Source organism: Zosterops lateralis (assembly GCF_965231275.1).
Source record: "Zosterops lateralis genome assembly, chromosome: 2".
Lineage (NCBI taxonomy): Eukaryota > Metazoa > Chordata > Aves > Passeriformes > Zosteropidae > Zosterops > Zosterops lateralis.
Genome location: NC_139763.1, coordinates 101,686,176 through 101,704,861, shown reverse-complemented (window position 1 = coordinate 101,704,861; position 18,686 = coordinate 101,686,176). Strand labels below are relative to the sequence as shown.

General features: G+C 43.7%; 1 protein-coding gene across 1 annotated transcript in view; it reads right to left on the bottom strand.

Moving 5' to 3' along the window:
- The window catches only part of MAP6 (microtubule associated protein 6), a 44,605-nt gene that overhangs the window by 4,514 nt on the left and 21,405 nt on the right, over nucleotides 1-18,686 (bottom strand). Inside the window, exons 2-3 of the mRNA XM_083854454.1 lie at nucleotides 10,549-10,762; nucleotides 8,490-8,686 (exon numbers count right to left, since the gene is read on the bottom strand). Coding sequence (XP_083710580.1) covers nucleotides 8,490-8,686; nucleotides 10,549-10,762 — 411 coding nt within the window. The remainder of the gene's footprint in view (nucleotides 1-8,489; nucleotides 8,687-10,548; nucleotides 10,763-18,686) is intronic.

Genomic DNA, 18,686 nt, shown 5'->3' with positions numbered 1-18,686 from the left:
GAGAGATATATCTGCTTGGATTTCCACTGACACATCTCTGACCTCTCCTTCCTGTTACAGGAGAATGTTGTTCCTTTACCATCAGCTGCTTCTGCTCTGGGCTACAAGATTTCTCCTTCATTCTCCTTGGCTGCTGTCCTTGTTGTGCCACCTGGCAGCACAGGACATCTCTGCAGGAAGCTGGAGAAAGGCCAACCTCTTTATCAGATGCACCAGAATGGCAAGGGACAGAAAATCCTGCAGCTCTGAATGTGCCAGGCTCCTACACTGGACAACAAAGCTTGTCCCTCTGGCTGTAAAAAAAAAGAAACAAAGGTACAGGAGAACAAAAGCATGAGCAGTGTCATCCTAAAAGACAGATCTGTGGAAGGACGACCAACTGCTCGATTGGCCATCAGGACAGACACACAAGGCACTTGCAGACACATCTAGTGAAGTCACACGAAGAAAGGAGAGAGAGAGAAGGGGCACTTGGTAGGTGAGGTATCATTTATTCAAGCAATGAGTGATATCACACAGTACAGGCAAAGAAAAAGACTTACAGTCCAAGAGAGACAGGACATGAGACAGTAACTGAGGGAGGATGGGAAGGAGAAGGTCCTTGGTGGAGCTGGTTATTTGGGGTGATATGGAGGGGAAAGGCTCAAAGGGGAGAGGAGGGAGAAAGCAAAGGATTGGAGAAGCAGCTGTGGGACAGACACAGAAAAGCTGGCAGAGAGGATGGAGGAAAATTATTCAGAAGGCAAGAAGGAATGGTGGTGTGGCAGGCAAATGGGGTCAGATGGAGATGGGAGGGCATTGCAAACTGCAAGGGAAGAGGCCAGTGGGGAGAGATCTCTGATCAGCAATGAACACTGGGGAGAGGGGAGAGAGCAGGGGCAAGGGGGGCAAAGACATTCACTGGGCTACGGCTCCAAAGCACTGCTTCATTAAATTCAGGGTACATTGAGGGATTGTATCCCTGCTGATAAATCACAGGATCACAGAATTATTTTAGGGGGAAGGATCTCCAAGATCCTCTTGTTCCAACCCCCCTGTCATGGACAGGGACACCTTTCACGAGACCAGCTCCAGTACAACCTTGCCTTGAACACTTCCAGGGATGGGGCAGCCACAGCTTCTCTGGGCAAATCTCTTGGGTCCAAGTAAGGTGGCCACAGCTGCACTTGTCTTCAGTTGGGTACTAAATCTTGAACCAGGCCAAGGATCAGTCCAATGGCCAGGGGCTGCTCTCAGAATTTCCCTACCTTGACCATTTGGTACTGGAGCTATCAAGTGCTTATGGGTGTTAACTGATGAGAACAGACTCATCTGCCACCCATCATGTGGTGAGATTCTCTCCACCATGTGCCATGCAGGGTGCTCCTCACTCTGCTGTTACCCAGTTCTCCAGACCTCTTTCAGAGCTAGAGAGGACACACTGGTCTCTCTAAGAAGATACAGGAACATCCATCTTTCTTTGGGGGCTCGGGGTTGTTGCATGCCACAGGCTAGGTTGGGGTGGGCAGAGGACAACCAGGAGGGTTCAGATATGCTTTCCCCTTCCCATCTCTCACACCACAGAACACACTGAGAGCAGTCAGGGCTCACTAGAATCTGCCACTACCATCCATCATTTTTCTGGTGGCTGGTCCTTATTGTTGGCTTCCATGGAGTAGACTGCCTGAAGGGCAAACTGACATTTTAGAAAGCATGCCTTCAATGCCTTTAGAAAGATGCCTTCAATCCACTAGTAGGATTTTCTTTTATTCTTGCCTCACATGTCCTCCGTGTGACAGTCAGGATTCGGGAGTTGTTCCCAAAGCACCCTGCAACAGAAATGAAGAGTGTTTACAAGCAATTCAGAGTTCATGACAGACCACAAGTCCTGAAGTACTCAGAGCTATGTTACCCCATATCACACACCCCTGATCTTGGAAGTAGACCCAATGGCATTAGTGGAATTGCTCCTGACCCAGAAAGCTCAGGTGAATTACGGGCAAATGGAAGTGAGGTGCCAATTCCCCAACTGAATCAAACTTACCATGACACTGCTGGAACAGGGCAGTGCAGAAGCCCATGTCTCAACATCACAATATTTTCCAAATGTGGAAAAGATACTGTTCTTAGAGCTGAGCACATTGGTATCATCCTGTTTTTACTAGAGAATTTCTCCTTCCTGTATGGCTCCACTTCTTGATCTGATGTCACTGTCGGGGATGGTTGTTATTCCTTGGATGTTGGGAGATACAAGCTATGTCAGAAGCATCTTCTTTAAAAGTCTCTCTCTCTCCTGCATTGGCACATCTCTAAATAAACCATAAATCAAAAGACTATCATGACACAAGAAGCTGCATTTATATAAGGGCTGATAGGTCAGCTGATGAAACATCCTTTTACCAGTGAGGGATGTAAAAATTATAACTGAGGTTTTCAAAGGGAGCTCAGTGCTGTGCCCAAGTTGGAGTGGAAGGATGGAGAGTGTCAAGGAGAAACTTTCATCCATCCATGCACAAGCATCCTAAATGAGTGGCCACAATGTATTTAAAAGCAGCTCAGTAAAACTGGAAGCAGGGAGGCAACTCCTCATGAGACTGCTCATGGCAGTTAAAGTGACACCTCTGCAAGGCCACTCTTAGATCACAGAATTTTTTAGGTTGGAGAAGACCCCTAAGACGCTCTGTTATTAAGTATTTGAGAGAGAGACTCAACTTTCAAAATTTAATTTATTGTCTCCCCTCCTTGATCACCCAGACACCAATACGGACAAATAAGACTATTTCTCCTCCAGCCAGTGCCTCCACACCTCCACACTTAATGCTCTTGTAAGACAAAATGCTTCATTTTCAGTGAAGCTCTCTATCACAGCCCTTGGAAAGAGGTGAAGTGTGATTCAGTCACTAGTGATTTGGTGAGGATTAAGGAGTCAGTAAACATCAGTGGGTTCAGATAGTGATGGTTAAAGACCAGGGAGTCCAGGCCTTCCATGAGCCCAATAGGTCCTACTGTTCCCTTGAAATGCATCCTGCCCCTTTCTGTGCTTGGGCTTTGCAAGGCTGAGTGAGTTCAGAGATCAATAGGGCAGTGAAGGCATGTTTTCCAGCATTCACTTTGGGTAGCTGCATTTTCCAGCATTCACTTTGGAAGCAGATGGATTACATATCCAAACTGCAGCATGGAAAAGACCCTGTACCCTTGTGCCATGGGAAAAGCACTTTGTTGACTGTCATGGATTGTCACAGATAAGCTCCAATAATAACCAGTCTTTTAGAAATTAGCATTTTCTCCACTACCAGCTATAGAGAGTAAAATGATAAATCCTGCAACCTACAGCCCAGCTGAAGTGCTCCAAAGATCATACAGATAGTTGTGATTGATGAATGGATGAAACTGGTGGGGAAGGGAGAGGGAAGGCAGGGTGATACAGAGGACATCAGGAAGCAGCACTGTCACTAGCATGTGGTCACAAATAGAATAAATTCAGAAAGTGATTTGCAAACCAGGCAGAGATGAGAAATAGCACCCTTAGCAACAGGAAGGCAGAAAAGGTTTGGTGGCCCATGGATGTCAACAGAGAGGAGGAGGTGGAGGAGAAGTTTCAAAATCATAGAATCATGGAATGGTTTGGATTGGAAGGGACCTTAAAGGCTGTCTAGTTCCAAATCCCCTACCATGGAAAGAGACACCTCCCACTAGACAAAGTTGCCCAAAACTACAGTAATTTTCTTCAGGTTGATGGGGATATCCATTAAATGAGAAATCATGATTAAAAATTGGAATTGCAGATTAATTAAAAGAAAAAACAGATTAAGCTAAGATTAGGGTTCAATATTTAAAATAAAATACTGCCCTCAGTCCGGCTGTCTTCTCAAGTATCACTTTTCCCAGATAGCCGATGCTTTCATTAATATAAAATCACTGCTTTACACTTCTACAGACTCTGCCAAGCACTTGCTCAACAGTGGTTGGGTTTGCAGTGCACTGAAAGTGTTCAACCCAAGAATTTGCCTCTTCCTTTCAGAGAGGATTTATAGCCCCTTCAATCCTCTCATTGGCTTTTCAGGTGTTTTTCGCAGAACAATATAAAGGTTTGAGCAGCAGGGGACATTAAAGCTCAATTAGTTTCAATCTATGGGCAGGGACACTTTCCAGTAGACCAGGTTTTTCAGGTTTGGCTTATGGAGAAAAGCTGTAGGCAGTTGAAAAAAGTGTAATTAACATTGTTAAATGCATATCATCTACCCTTCCTCCAACTCTCGATGGGATTTGGTCTCTGCTCCCTGAGCCAGGAGAATGTGGACATGAGCAAGGCACTGCATGGACCCTCTACTCAAAGATATTTTATATAAAAAATAAAAGAAAATTTGCACCATCCACATGACTTCACTGTCCATCTTTGCAATTGCAAACACTTAGAGCTCATGCCAGACTGGTCTGAGGTTAGCAGCCACCTAAAGGGAGTTAAGACTGTGCCAGCCCAGCTGTCCCTACAGCAGGCATGAAAATGGGAACTCCAAGCAACACAAGCCTCATTTTGGTTGGACGGGTGTTTCTTTCATTTAACTGTGCTTCTAATTGAGAAAACAAGATCAAGGAGGTGGTATTCGTCTTCAGCATTTATTTATCATTGGAAAAAGAACCCTTTGAGCAAGCAGAGATCACAAGCACATCACAATCAATTGGCAGTACATTAATATATGTGTGTGTGTATGTGTGTGTGTGTGTGAGACTTTCATCAGAATATCAACAATGAAAAAGCACCACAAGGAGGTGTGCTTAACATGTTCACAAGAGACAATTTGTGATATGCAACCAAACCCAGGCCACAAAACATTAATTAGACACTTCCTATCTGCCTCCAAGAGGCAAGAATTTGTGGAATGCATGGGTGCCAGGTTTTGGCACCGGCTGTGCTGCAAATGAAGAAGCAGGTGATTGGTGTGCAAAGCAGTCAGGAAACAGGAGCTCAGTCAGCAATTAGCACCATTTTGCAGAAAGGAGTAACAGTACAGTGAAAATGCAAAAGCAATCAATAGCACAGGAACTCTCACAGGGTAAAAAGCAAAACATTTCTTTTTTTTCTTTTTACAAGAAAAGTAAAACATATTACAGATCAGCAGTGGAACATAATCAGCATTGTGGTAGCTGGAAACATAGAACAGCAGAGCACTGTTTCCCAGTGGGATTGACAAGTTCAGAGCCCAAAATGAATTTGAAATGGCAGAGATTTGGTCTCCTTTCTCATAAACCTGAGTGGGTTGGATGGACATAGAGTCTGTGGAAAGTAGAGCAATGCAGGATTTCACCCTGAAGCTTGCCTCTGCTATAGTTCCTGGTATTCAGTGCAGGGCCAGCCTGTGTGCTTGGCTGTGTGTGTATGTTTGAATGCATGCTGCAGATGTAGTGCACATGGAGCACAAGCCAGGATTTCTATCTCTACTTAGCTGATGTGAGAGGAAGGTATCCAGGCCTTACCAGTCTCCCAGGCTCTTTCGGCAAAGAAAACCTTTCAAGGACCATTCACCCTACTCAAATACATGTGTCAAAAATAGACAGCTCAATGGCCTTTGGAAAGTTCTTTCAATAGAGAGGGAATTAAAACCACTGGCTGACACTTCACACCTAGCTTTGGAGTGAGCTCATGGAATGGCCAGAGTTGGAAGGGACCTTAAAGATCTTCTAGTTCCAAGCCCCTTGCCACCAAAAAACTTCATGTATTATGGAAATGTAAAGCTATATTCTGACCACTCGCTGTGTATATTTTAAACATTTTGATGGTTGCTCTTCATTAAGAAGAAACCATCCCAAGCTGGATGATCAGTGGTTCATCTAGAGCCATGGAAATGCTTGGATTAGGTGGTTTGAGCATCTTAACTAACGCTCTTAGTGATGTTCCTTGGGCAAAATTTATTTCACCTTGAAGTCAGGGGCTAAATTCTCATTGTATTCCAGGTGAAACAGTGGGAACTGTGGTGTGTCTTCAAATATGAAACTTAGGGCTGAAAAATAATAAGAAGAATTGTTTTGCATGGCCTGTCCTTATGTAAGATTGGTGTGTTAAGCTATTTGAAGTGCCTTCCGGATGTGTTCTGCCTGCTGTGACATATCATCTTCAAAGCTTATGCTACATCCTGTAGGAAAGGACATTACTGAGGAGTGTGAAGATGTATGAAGCATCTTAAAAGCCAAGGAATCACACCAAGTCTTGGGAGCTCATCTTCTCTGGCCAGTTGTCCCTCATGTGACAGGTAGGAAGAGCAGTGAGCAGCACACCTCTCTGCCAGCTCAACACAAGCCTTTTGCTGAGCTGCCCTGGAGACAGAGCTGAGCAGTGCTGCAGGGGCTTCTGAGCACTCAGAAAAGCAATGATCAATATGGACAGGTCAGCATCTCTATGAGGCATGCACATAAAAAAAACCCAAACCAAAACAAAACCAAAACAACTAAAAAACATCCCATTAAAAAAAAACCCAAAACACTACATTCACAAAGATTTCCACAGTTTTACTTCCTGGAGGATTTTCCCTGGTTTCCTCCTAAACAGCGGAGGTTTAAATATATATATATTTCTATATATGAATATATATTTTCCACATACACAACCTGACTAGCACACAGTTCTAACACAGCTAAGCTTGGAATTACACCACTGAATTCAGAACACTACATTTACTGATACTCAAAGGTTTAGGCTGTTAGCGCAAGGCAAACAGGACACATCACATGATACACCAAACTTGGCATTTATTCATTACTAAGGCCAACAAATGTCACTATCTGTATATCACAGAGCTTTACTCCTCATTGGAAACTTTCACTCAACCCTGTAGCCTACAACTCATTTTTGTTTCCAAAAGATCTGATTCTAATGGGATGAAATCCCAAAAACAGGACTCCTCACCCTCCCACAACCTATCCATTTTTCTGCTAAAGAGTTTCACATCTCTAAAATACCCCTAGCAGTAAGACTTTTCTTATTCCACCACCTCTACGGCAACACTCCACCTCCCTATTCTACTTCCCATCTCTGTCTTCATACTTCCCAATTGTCCACTGGAAGTTTCAAGCTGGACTTCATATTAGGAGAGAAAATTTGGAACTGCAAAAATAAGTAACAAGAACCTTGCATCTTAACCTGAAGCCACTCTGCTATTGGGAGAGTTTAACAGCTCACTTTGGTGGGATAAAGATTAATCCTTATGTATTTAGGACCCAAGCCAGAAGTTAGGCACATAAATTTGGATTGGGACCACAACTCTCCCACTGATCCAGTGACCCAGATTCTGTGGCATTTAATGTCAGTCTGTTGGGCCAGTTCATACTTGCTGACAAATGGTCCTGCTGTGTTTAGGGCTTCCAAACTGGTCATGGGGATTTCCTAGAGTAAGAGCACAGTAAATACAACTGAAACCCTGAGATCTTGTCTGGATGGAGTCTAGGGATCCCAGCAACTTTTTTATGGCCCTCTTGAGATGCTCGTGAGCCAACATGAACATAAACAGCTGGAAGAATAAACACAATGGGGGCTGACAGCTCTAGCCAACCTTGGGGACACATTTCTTTCTACTCCTTTGAAGGTCACGCCTGCAAACTGAACCACTTTTTGAAACCTAGCTCTGCCTATTGGCATCCCAGAAGTGAAGAAAGCAGACCAAGATTCAAAACAAAACAGGAATAATTAACAAGATCCATAACTTAGGGGAAACAATAGGGAAGGACAACCTGCTGCTAACCTAGTCTAACCTGCCATGTGCTTGGAATGTGCCTACTGCACCTTCCCTCACCTTTTTTTTTTTTTTTAATCAAGGACTTCAAGTGGTGTTGATGAGTGAAGTGGCCTTGATGAAGCTAGATGTACTCCCAGCTACCCTTGGGGAGGATGTGGCCCTTTACTTCCATGGGATCTCCTCTCCTGTTGCTTCTTAGAGCAGAATTTCCATCAGTGTCACCAGGGGAAATCGTTCTTGGCCACACCATTGATTCTGGTGGATTTACAGCATATTCATGGCACCATGAATGAACCTAATCCTCTTTGCCTCCAAACCCCTTTACCTGTTGACACCAGTGGGAGATGACACAAACAATGGCCAACCCAAAAGGGCCTCATGGGATGAGAGCACAGCCCCTCCATGGCTCAATGGGCATTTCCATGCTGTCAAAGCACTGAAGAACCAAGCCCAAGGAAAGGGACAAGCTGTTGGATGTAATCACTGTTGATCCATCACCTTCATCTCTTAGGACCCTGCTTATGCATTCTCACATCCCTCACTCTGTGCAGAGCCGTGTTGTGCAAAGCAGAACAACCTGACCTCAGAAACAAGGATTTCCTAATCCTCCTTGGAATTAAAACAGAAAAGCTTCTAATACAATCAGAACAAAAAGCAGATTAGAAGCCTCTAATTAATTTTGTGGCCTTTATTTAATCAAAGGGAAAAGAAAAAAAAGGAAGGAAGGAATTAAGAAAGAAAAGAAAAAAAATGAGAAAGAAAGGAAAGTGCAGTGACATTTACTCTTTTGCCTCAGCCAGTTTATTGTTCATCTCTTTACTTTTCTCCTTATCCTCTGGCTTTGCAGTGTTGGAGGTCTCAGCGCTCTTTTTCTTGGCAGCCCGGCCAGATGCAATCTGCTTGTCTTTGGCCTTTTTCAGGGGTTTATGGCTTGTTGTGGTCTTTTTTGGTTTGGAAGGCTTTATGCTAGGCTTTTCCACCTGCATGGAGGGCGACAGGCAAAACAACAACACAGAGACGGAGAAAGAGAGAAAGAGAGAGAGAGACAGAGAGACAGAGAGAGAAGGAGAGACACAAGGACAAGTAGAAAACAGGATTTAGCTCTGAAACAGCACAAATGTTACTTATCTGCTCATTTCTGCCCTGCCACAAAGGCAAGGGAGCAGCTGAGCTTATGCTGAGTTGCAAACAGCCAGCTCCTTTCAGGTAGCCCTGAAGTCAGTGGCCCTGGAGCCAGCAGAGCCCATTGCATCCAGACCAGGATAGAGCAGTGTGAATAGGAGAGGGAATGTCATCAGTCATTTTATCAATTTCTACATATTTCTCCAATTTTCTCTGACTTCGGGAGGGGTATTGCAAACCCACAGAGGATTGTCTCTCTGGACTGGAAGCAAAGAAACGATGCTCACAACAGAGGCTGCTATAAGTCTCCATCTTTTTTGCAGGAAGGGACTCCTCTTTGTCTTTAGCAGATTCCCAAAATGGAGGAAAATTACTTTGGGATACCTGAGGTAAGGAACACTAATTGGCACATGAGAAAATTCTACAACTATGTCTTGTTTCTACACCCCCAAAATAGGAAGGTTACGAAAATTAAGGGAGAATAGAAGTTTTCATCTCCCACATGCTCACTCTGCAATCCCTCTCAGTCCTCACAGATCTAAGTACTCATCAACTTAGGGAACAACTTATGGTCCTGCATTTAAAACTTCACAGACTGACTCCTTTTATATGCAGATCCTCTGCTGGTCCTAGAAAACAAGACATTTCAGCTCAGGTCCTCCTCAACCCAAGTTCTTGTTCTGATCAAAGCCAGAAGTGCATACTATCAAAATCTGTGGAATGCTCTGAATTAACAGCAGATATCTGGCTCATGGCATAAGATGTAATGTAAAGCTCCTAAAGTTTTGGAGGGAGGAAAAAAAAGCTGCCTGGATAATCACACAGGAAATGACAACAGAAAAACCTCTTCATCTCAGCCCTACCCTCACTTCTTTACAATATGACATAGGGCACTATTGTCTCTGAAGTGCTTCAAGCTGTCCTAGAGCTCATAGAATTGTAGAACAGTTTGAGTTGGAAGAGTCCTTAAAGAACATCTCATTCCCTACTGCCTGCATGGTCTGGGACCTCTTCTACTAGACCTGGTTGCTCTAAGCTCCCTCAAACCTGGCACTGGACATTCTGGGCATGGGGCAGCCACAGGGCCTCACCACTCCCACAGCCAAGAATTCCTTCCCAATATCCCTTCTAACTTTTCCCTCTGGCAGTGTGAAGCTGTTCTCCATTGTCCTGTCCCTCCAGGCCCTCTCCAGCTCTCCTGCAGCCCTGTTAGGCACAGACAGGGGCTCTGAAGTCTCACCAGAGCCTTCTCTTCTCCAGGCTAAATATCCTCAGCTCTCCCAGCCTGTCTCCATAGCAGAGGTGCTCCATCTCTTGGAGCATCTCCATGGCCTCTTCTGGACTCAGTTCAACAGATCCATGTCCTTTCCATGCTGAGGACCCCAGAGCTGGAGGCAGCACTGCAGATGAGGGTCTTACAGAGCAGAGGGGCAGAATGGAACAGCAGGGCAGAATCCCCTCCCTGACCTCCCTGTCCACACTGTGGGATCAATCCAGGACCTTGTTGGCTTTCTGTGCTGGCAGCACACATGGCCAGGACATGTTTTGTTTTTTATTCACCCCCATCTCCAAGGTGGATCCCGAGATGCACCTGTTGGTTGGAATGAGGCTACCACACAGGGGGAGTGACAGCTAGCAGTGTCCATTCCAGCCTTACTGTGTTGGACATGTCCCACCAGGAACAGTGATGGCCCTAGGTCCCTTCTGCTGTGTTTCTCACCTTTGGAGGTTCTTTGTAGGGTTCGCTGTAGAGGGTGCGTATCCTTCTGCGCTCCAGGTATTTGTTATCAGCTGGAGAAGGCTTGCTGGTTTCCCCCTTGAACTGAGCGCTGTAACTGGTTTCGTGGGTCATTTTCTCCTCTGGTGGCTTGTACTGGGGCTTTGCTTTTATCGCTTTCACAGGTTTGACATCTATCCAGGGTCTGAACTCATTTCTGAAGATGGAAAAGGAAAAGGGTTCAGGGATTAAACCAACAGGAGAGCAATGATAACATGTGAATGGAGTCCTGCATTGCACAACCAAGTCTGTGTGAAAAGGATTTTGCCTCCATCCAATCAGGTTTACATAGAAATTATTTCCCAACAATTTATTTTTTACCTCAGCCAGAACCTATTGACACATTATAAGAAATTCAAATGAAATGTGGTCTATTAAAATCAGCCAGTCCTAGACATATCTTAGCCATGCCTGTAAGTAGAGATTGGTATGATTCCACCTATAGTGCACCTATTAGAACAGTTTTATTAATTCTATACTAACAGATAAATAATTAGGACTAACAGATAACTAATTAACACAATACCAACTAAGATGTAAACTCAAGCAGAGAAAGGAATGCATTTTATACGGTATATTGTGAGCTATGACTTCCCTTTATTAACTGATAGTGGATTCCTGAATTACAAGAAAAAAAATAACACCATCTTTCATTTCTTTTGGACAGAGCTGCAACTTCTGGTAGAAAAGGCCCCAAACACAGTTGAAAGTGTGGATCAGTGTCTTCTGGACACATTCTGCTTCCCATCCACAGCCTCCTTCTCTTGCTTTTTGTAGTTCTTCCCCATAAAACACCAACAGTCTTCCATGTTTGAAGCAAACCATTTCCATTTCTCTCTAAAACTCACCCTTCACCTGAGAATAGGGAAGAAGAAACCCTAAAGGGGTTGCTAACTTGGGGGGTTGTGCTCAGACATAGACCACGACAGTGTTTAGATCCTTAAAACTCCAATGCAAGCCAGGATCTATCCTACCAGTGCTGATACCAGTCCTGTGCAAAGGGGTTAACTTTCCTTGGAAATCACAGAATTGCAGAATGGTTTGAGTTGCCCAGGACCTTAAAGCTCATCTCATTCCAACTCCTTTCCATAGGCAGAGATACCTTCCACTAGACCAGGTTGCTCCAAGTTCTTGTCTTAATTTCAGGACTTCCAAGGCATTAACCATCTTAAGTTACAGACCCTGCCTCTCCTGCCTGTTCCACTTAATCACTTTTGCATTGTATTAGTCATTTCCAGCCTATTAGGTGTCCTGGTTTCAAAGACAAGTGTCTGCCAAGGAACGTGGGAACCTTCCTGGAATGGAAAATATGATCCCCTTCTTACTGTAATAACTCTGAAATTATAGGGCTTTCAAGCAAAAATAAGGGAAAAGAAATAACAATAAGAAAGAAATAAAAAAAATAAAAAGAAATAAAGAAAAGAAATAAAATATATATGTATATTTATATACACACATATATATAAATCTAAAACAAGGCAGACACACATCAATGACACATCCCTTCTCCCCCTTCCCCACAACCATTCCAATGATATGCCAAGGGTCTAGTTATATCTTTTGTCTTTTAAATCAAGGTCTATTCACCATCTCTATGACAACAAATGGAGGAAAATTCCCTAAAGAAAAAAAAAGACCTAACCACCAACAGGAGGGAAATGAACTGTGTAAAGGGGCTAACAGTCAATCCCTTCCCATAATACTTTTGAACATCTCAATCAGCTTCAACCAAATTTGTCAAACGCAAATGGAGATATTCGGTTTTACTTCTATGAAGATAAGCAGCTGTCCAGAGGATCAGGAAAGCTTAAGTATGGATATGTGCATGTCATCAGAGGATGCTCAGGCAGGGATGATAGACTGCAAAAGGTCATCTGTTGTCCTGGCTAAGGACAGAATACCACGACTTGTCCCAGCCCAGTCACCTTGCCTTGCCTGCCCTGTCGTCTCTTGCTGCAAGGAAGGCGAAGTCCTTCCACGAGTTCTAGTCCCTAGACCCAGAGAATATCAGTTGGAGCTCTAGTTGTCAGGGAGGCAGAGCAGAGGGGTGGGGAGAAGATTGACCACCACCTTTCCCCTTGTCCTTCTAACCACACGCTCAACTGCAGAGCCACCTTGGCTGATGCATGTGCACGTGTGTGTGGCCAGCATTTTTGGGTGTCTTTTTGTTCTGGGGACAGTCCCTGAGATTTATCGATTTTGTATCTATTTGTTATTTTTGCCTGTTGCTGCTTGTTAGTAAACTGTTAGGTTTTCAGTTACCTACTCATCTATGTTCCTTATTGGCGGTAAGGGATTGTTAGAACCTATAAAGGGAGACAGCTCATTCCAGAGTGTTCTCCTTTAAATTGTCTCAAACCAAGACAGAATGACAAACTCAAAGTTCATCCTAAATTCCTCAGAAGAGGTTTTTTCCTAGGATCCACTTTTTTCCAAAGAACTGCTCTCTTTGCATGAAATGGAAGGTTGAACTGAAATAGCAGCAAATCACATGTCTCCTAACTTTCCGCCTAGCTCTGGTCCCAGCCTTACAAGGAATGATTAGAATCAACAGGGAACCCAGTGCTGACCTGAAGTGGAACTTGAAATAAAACTCAGTGAAAAAGAGTATAACAGGCATCAGGTGACCTTTTGCAAGCCATGTTCAACAGGAAAAATTTCCCAGCGAGGTTAAAGAGAGTTTATTTATCTACAGACCTGATGAGAACATAAGGCTGCCCATTTGTAAGGGCAGATGCCTTACAACTGCATAGGCAGCAGATCTTATCAGATGACAGTAACCTGGATAGGTGGTGGCCTGATCCATACAAATTAAAGCCAAACTTGGACTCCACATGTATCAGTGAACACCACACTGCTCTTGTGTGAAGCTTTGTCCACGCTGGTTGTTTTAATTACATTTTCCCTTTAACTGAGGATTGCTGAAGGTGGTGGCAAGGTGAAGGTGACCTGAACACCCTCTTTCAGCCCAGCCAGGGCACACTGGGGTTGAAATGAGCTCCCAGTTGTCTCTGGAGATACTTGTCAAGTCCTGTGTAGGCACAGATTGCCTTTATCTACTGATGCCAAAGGAAAGCCAAAAGAGGGAAGGAAGGACAGAACAGGGCAAGGTTTAACCACTTCAAGCTTCCACCTTCTTTGACAGGTTTTAAAGAGAGGCTACATTTGCTCAGTAACAGCACAAGGTGTTCAGTGTATTCTGCTAACAGCAGCTCTGCTGGCATTGAGCCAGGCCAATTCTCTCTTCCTGATGTACATATACAAAATAATGAATAATGCAGAAAAAGCAGATGGGGGACTTCATGGTGGAGTACTGCACAGGACGGATATAAAGAAAACTTTACAAAATGTTAGGCCTGAAACATTTAATTAATTCTAAAATGAATCTTCAATTTTCTTTTTCAGTGTCTTTAATTCTTTCCCATCCCATTTTTTTCTCCTTATTCTACTCAGGACAACACCAAAGACTATTGTGATATATGTTATAAAATAATTCATGCTGGAGAATTAAATATTTCAGCCTTTGTGAAAACAAAGCCAGTAACAGGGGAAGAAAGCTATTTGCACCTGCAAAGGAGGGAACCATCAAGCATGGATGGACTGTCTCCAAAAATGTGTATTCCAAGAGATTTTGTCTGACAACACCTCTGTAATGTGTCTCTAATATGCAGCTAAGATCAGAGCGCCAAAGATGTGCATTCCCGAACCAGGTTCCAGTAAAAAGAATTAAATATGCATCCCTTCCTGGAAAATCTTTCTTAAGTATTCATCCCTTCCAGGAAAACTTCATCAGACCAGCAGCGAGACATGAATATGCTAAAGAAACAAGAGTGACAAAAGAACAAGAAAAAACTCTGTTCAGTCAAAAAACTGCATAAAACGGGACCCTGCAAAGGCAGAACTTGTGAACCACAGGGGAATCGGGGCTATACTGTCTGATTCTCTGTTTCACCCAGTGTCGACCCCGGGCTCAGCTCTGTTTCGCTTGTGGCTTTTTCAAAACTTATATTTTTATTAAATTAATAAATTCTATTTAATTGTTAATTTGGCTACATTGTTTGTAACAACTATGAATCCTCTTATGAAGCAAAACATCAAAGTGCTTCACAAGGAGTATTTCAGAACTTCAGATTTCTCTTTAATGTTCTCTTTAACGTTTCTCTAAACAAAACAGCAATGAAAAAAGATATACATTTGAGCCAGAGTAAGCAGAAAATATGTCTGGGATTTTCAAATTATTTTGCCTTTTGGGAATACAGTGTCACTTACTCTTAAGTATTCTTCTGCTCTTCAAACAGGAAAAGAGATGTTTGGTGAAATGAAGTAGTGGGAAACCCAAAATCCATAATAATGGCTGCTTGAACTCAATGCCAAAGGAGGACACTGAACTTCAGCATATAATGAGATTTAACTAAGTCATGGCTGTATGGATGGATATCAAGAGTATTCAGAGTTGTCTTCAGCCTTTAACTGCTCCCAAAAAACCATGAGCCAAAGCAGGAGTTATTCCATGATGGAGGAATCTCCTCCAACCCCCCTCTGGTTTTCTGGTTCTGGCTGTGACTGGCTAAAGATACTGGACTACATGGCTTCCAGGCAAATTCTGCTCAGAAAGGATTGCTCAGATCAGGAGCAGGCTTGTGTTTTGATCCTAAAGCTGTTCTCTTTTCTAATGTGAACAGAAAGAAATACATTTGGACTCAGCATAAACAGCAACTGATTTTAAAGACAGGCCTGATCAATGGCTACTGCTCTACAAGAGCCAAAACCTACCTCCTAACCCATCTCCAATAGCAAAGGAATGCTGCCCCATGCTGAGGTCCCTCATGCAATAGTAAACAGTGCAATGTGCTCTTGCCTTGCAGAGAAATAAACCTAAAATTCTGGGCCAGAGTGATTTCTTGCTTTGCCTGACATTTTACTGCAACACATGTCCCCTGCACTCCAAGATACTGGAGCTGTTGGAATGAGTTTGGAGGAGGCGACAGAGATGCTGCGACGGCTGGAATCCCTCTCCTCTGGAGACAGGCTGGAAAGCTGAGGGTTTTCACCCGGAGAAGGCTCCAAGAGACCTTAGAGCCCCTGCCAGTATCTAAAGAGGCTCCAAGTGAGCTGGAGAGTGACTTTAGACAAGGGACTGTAGTAACGGGACACAGGGAATGGTTTCCCACTGATAAAGGGCAGGGTTAGATGGGATATTGGGAAGAAATTCCTCCCTGTGAGGGTGACAAGGCCCTGGCACAGGTTGCCCAGATAAACTGTGACTGCCCCATCCCTGAGAGCATTCAAGGCCAGGCTGGATGGGGCTCAGAGCAACCTGGCCTAGGAAGGTGTCCCTGCTCATGGCAGGGGGCTGTAACAAGATAATCTTTAATGTCCCTTTCAACCCAAGCCAGTCTGTGATTCTGTGATTCAGCCATTTAATTCCATTTTCCATCCCAGTCTCCTTTAATTAAAAGGTCAATTCCAACCAACTCCTGTTTTCAATGGTCTTGTCAACATACAAATTTGCCACTGCAAGTGTAAGAACACCCTTGTCACTGCCTGCTGTATCCAGTGCCCTATCTCTAACTCCTACATGGAGGCTTAATGACAGATTTATCCTCTAATGCCTGTGCTATTATCTTGTACACAATAATTTACTGTAACTCTTCAGCGAGACTGTGAATGGTACAAAGAGGCTCCTGGTGGCCAAGATTATTTTTTCCCCAAGCATTAATAATCAACCTCTAAGACACACACACACACACATATACATATGTACAGAGAGCAAGTCTGTTTGGATAAGCCAATTGTGTACAAAGACTTAACAATGTGAAATACATTAATGAATTAATTTGAAACTTGGACAATGGAGTGAATGTGAGCAGGATGGGGAGGGACCAGTATCTCTAAACATCCCTGGTTAGGGCCCAACAAGCACAGCACTGGCACAAAAGAGGAGTAAAAGTAATGAGCCTTCAAGAAGGTGACCTTACCACTGGCTGAAGGAGGTTATGAGCAAGACAATCAATGGACTGGAAAGGATGAAACAAAGTCATCTGGCAGAGCAGAACCGTGTTGTCATCCATTTATAAAACCTGTTTGAGTCAGCAGCCCTCAAATCATGGTTATTGCATTGCCTGAGGACCATGGAATGATCTTAATGGTCTTAATTTTCACCATCTTTCAAGGAGGAAGAATTATTGTGCAGGCTATTATGATTAAAACATCACAAAACCAGGACTGAAGGTGATGGTGAACACTGCAGAGGGCCAAAGAGCTGAGTCAGATACATAGTTGTGGGTGAAAAACTCTAAGAGTAACATCCCAGCCAGAGTGGAGAGATGCATGTATGATGCAAAAGGGTGAGATAAATCCTCATGATCAGACTAAGTGGCACATCTAGGCAACTTTGTCACACAAAATCAACTTTGCAGACCTCAAGGTAAACACCAGCACCCCTAGGATTGTTTCCTTCTTTCCACTGCTGTTGCCACCTTAGATCTGCTCTCCAGCCACCAGCCCACACTCAGTTCCCTGTGATCCCCAACCACAGGGAGAACGTAGTCTGAGCCTGATAAATCCATCAGCATCTGCAACAGCCCAGGAGCCCAATGCCATCCCTGTCTCCTGGCAACTGAACACCTGCCAAGGGAACAGCATAGACTCTGGGGAGCCTAACACTGGGAGATCCCACAGCAGAAATCTCAGAAACCAGGGAAAAGTGTATCTGGGGATATGGAGAGAGGTTAAATCAAACAATACTGACACCTCCTGGTGTTAATCACAGCCCTGTGGAAATCTGCCAGTTTATACCACTCTGAATTTCCCTCTGTATTATAAACTTATGGGTCCTGCTAAGGAAGGGACACATGCTGGCCATTTCATATAGTAATTTTCATGTTGTCTCCATATAGGCTCAAGCCTGTACAGATGATGAACTCGATGTTGGTGTCACCAAGGAAGCCAGCCCATGCAGCCTGCTGGAAAAACTCCCAGGGTGATCACAGTCTGAGCTTGCTTGCAGCAATAATCCATCTGTAAATGTCATGTTAACTCCTGGAAAATGGGTCAGGATCAGGTCAAAGTTCTGCCAACATCCCATTTAATTGCCTGTACATCTGTTCTCCAGTGCATTGGTCTAGGAGCAGCAACTCAGCACCCTTGTCCTCCAAAAGAACAGACGACTGTAAAATTTGTCATACAGTTAAACAAAGCAGTCCACAGCATGGATGCTTTGACAAAACAGCATCTTTACTGACAGAATGCTGTAGGACTGGGAAAAGTGTTGCCACGGGCAGATCTGGATAGGCTGCAGGAACCAGAACAGCGTGAGAAGAGCCTGTAGCAGAACTTCTGCCCCTGCCACCAGAAAGCTTATCTGTTGTTTGTTAGCTGGTGCAATAACTCGGGGCACCTTGCTCTGAGTTAAGCACCACATAAGCCTTAGTGAAAGACAGTTTTGCCTTATAGTGAGTTATTTTAGTTGGTGCCACAGGATTGATACTTTCCGCTGACAGTAAACATCTTGCTGTGGAAGGAGATGTGGGAAGATAAGCTGGAATTTCTAACTGAGAGACATTTCATTTTCCAAACTATAAAAGCTACACCATATTTTAACCAGGCAGCAATCTTCTGCACATTCCTCAGAATGTGTGGAGTCTTCTCCCCAAAGTTGGGATGCCGACTTTCATGGTTACTCCCCTGGGGGCTGAGTGATAAGACTTTGTGTACCCCATCATCAATTGGTGGTAAATTACATTGACTCCTAATCATTGACTCCTGTTTCTTTGCTAGCTATAATACTGGTACATTTTTATTGTGCACTGTTTTATGTAATCTAGTAGTAGTCCTTTGTTTTAACCTGTGTAGTAAGTAACTCTGTTTAAGGCCTTTTTTTCTGTTATCTCCTGTCTATTCAATAAATAACTAATTTTATAATAGACCTGATTGGTCATTCTTAAGACCTTGCAAGCCAGACTGATTTAGCTGTGGATCACCTGAATAAAGCTGCTGCCAAAAATCTGAACCTAAGAGCCTTGGCTAAGGCTCTCACTTATCTGTAACAGAGCCAAAGTGCTCTTTTGAGAGTTTGCTGG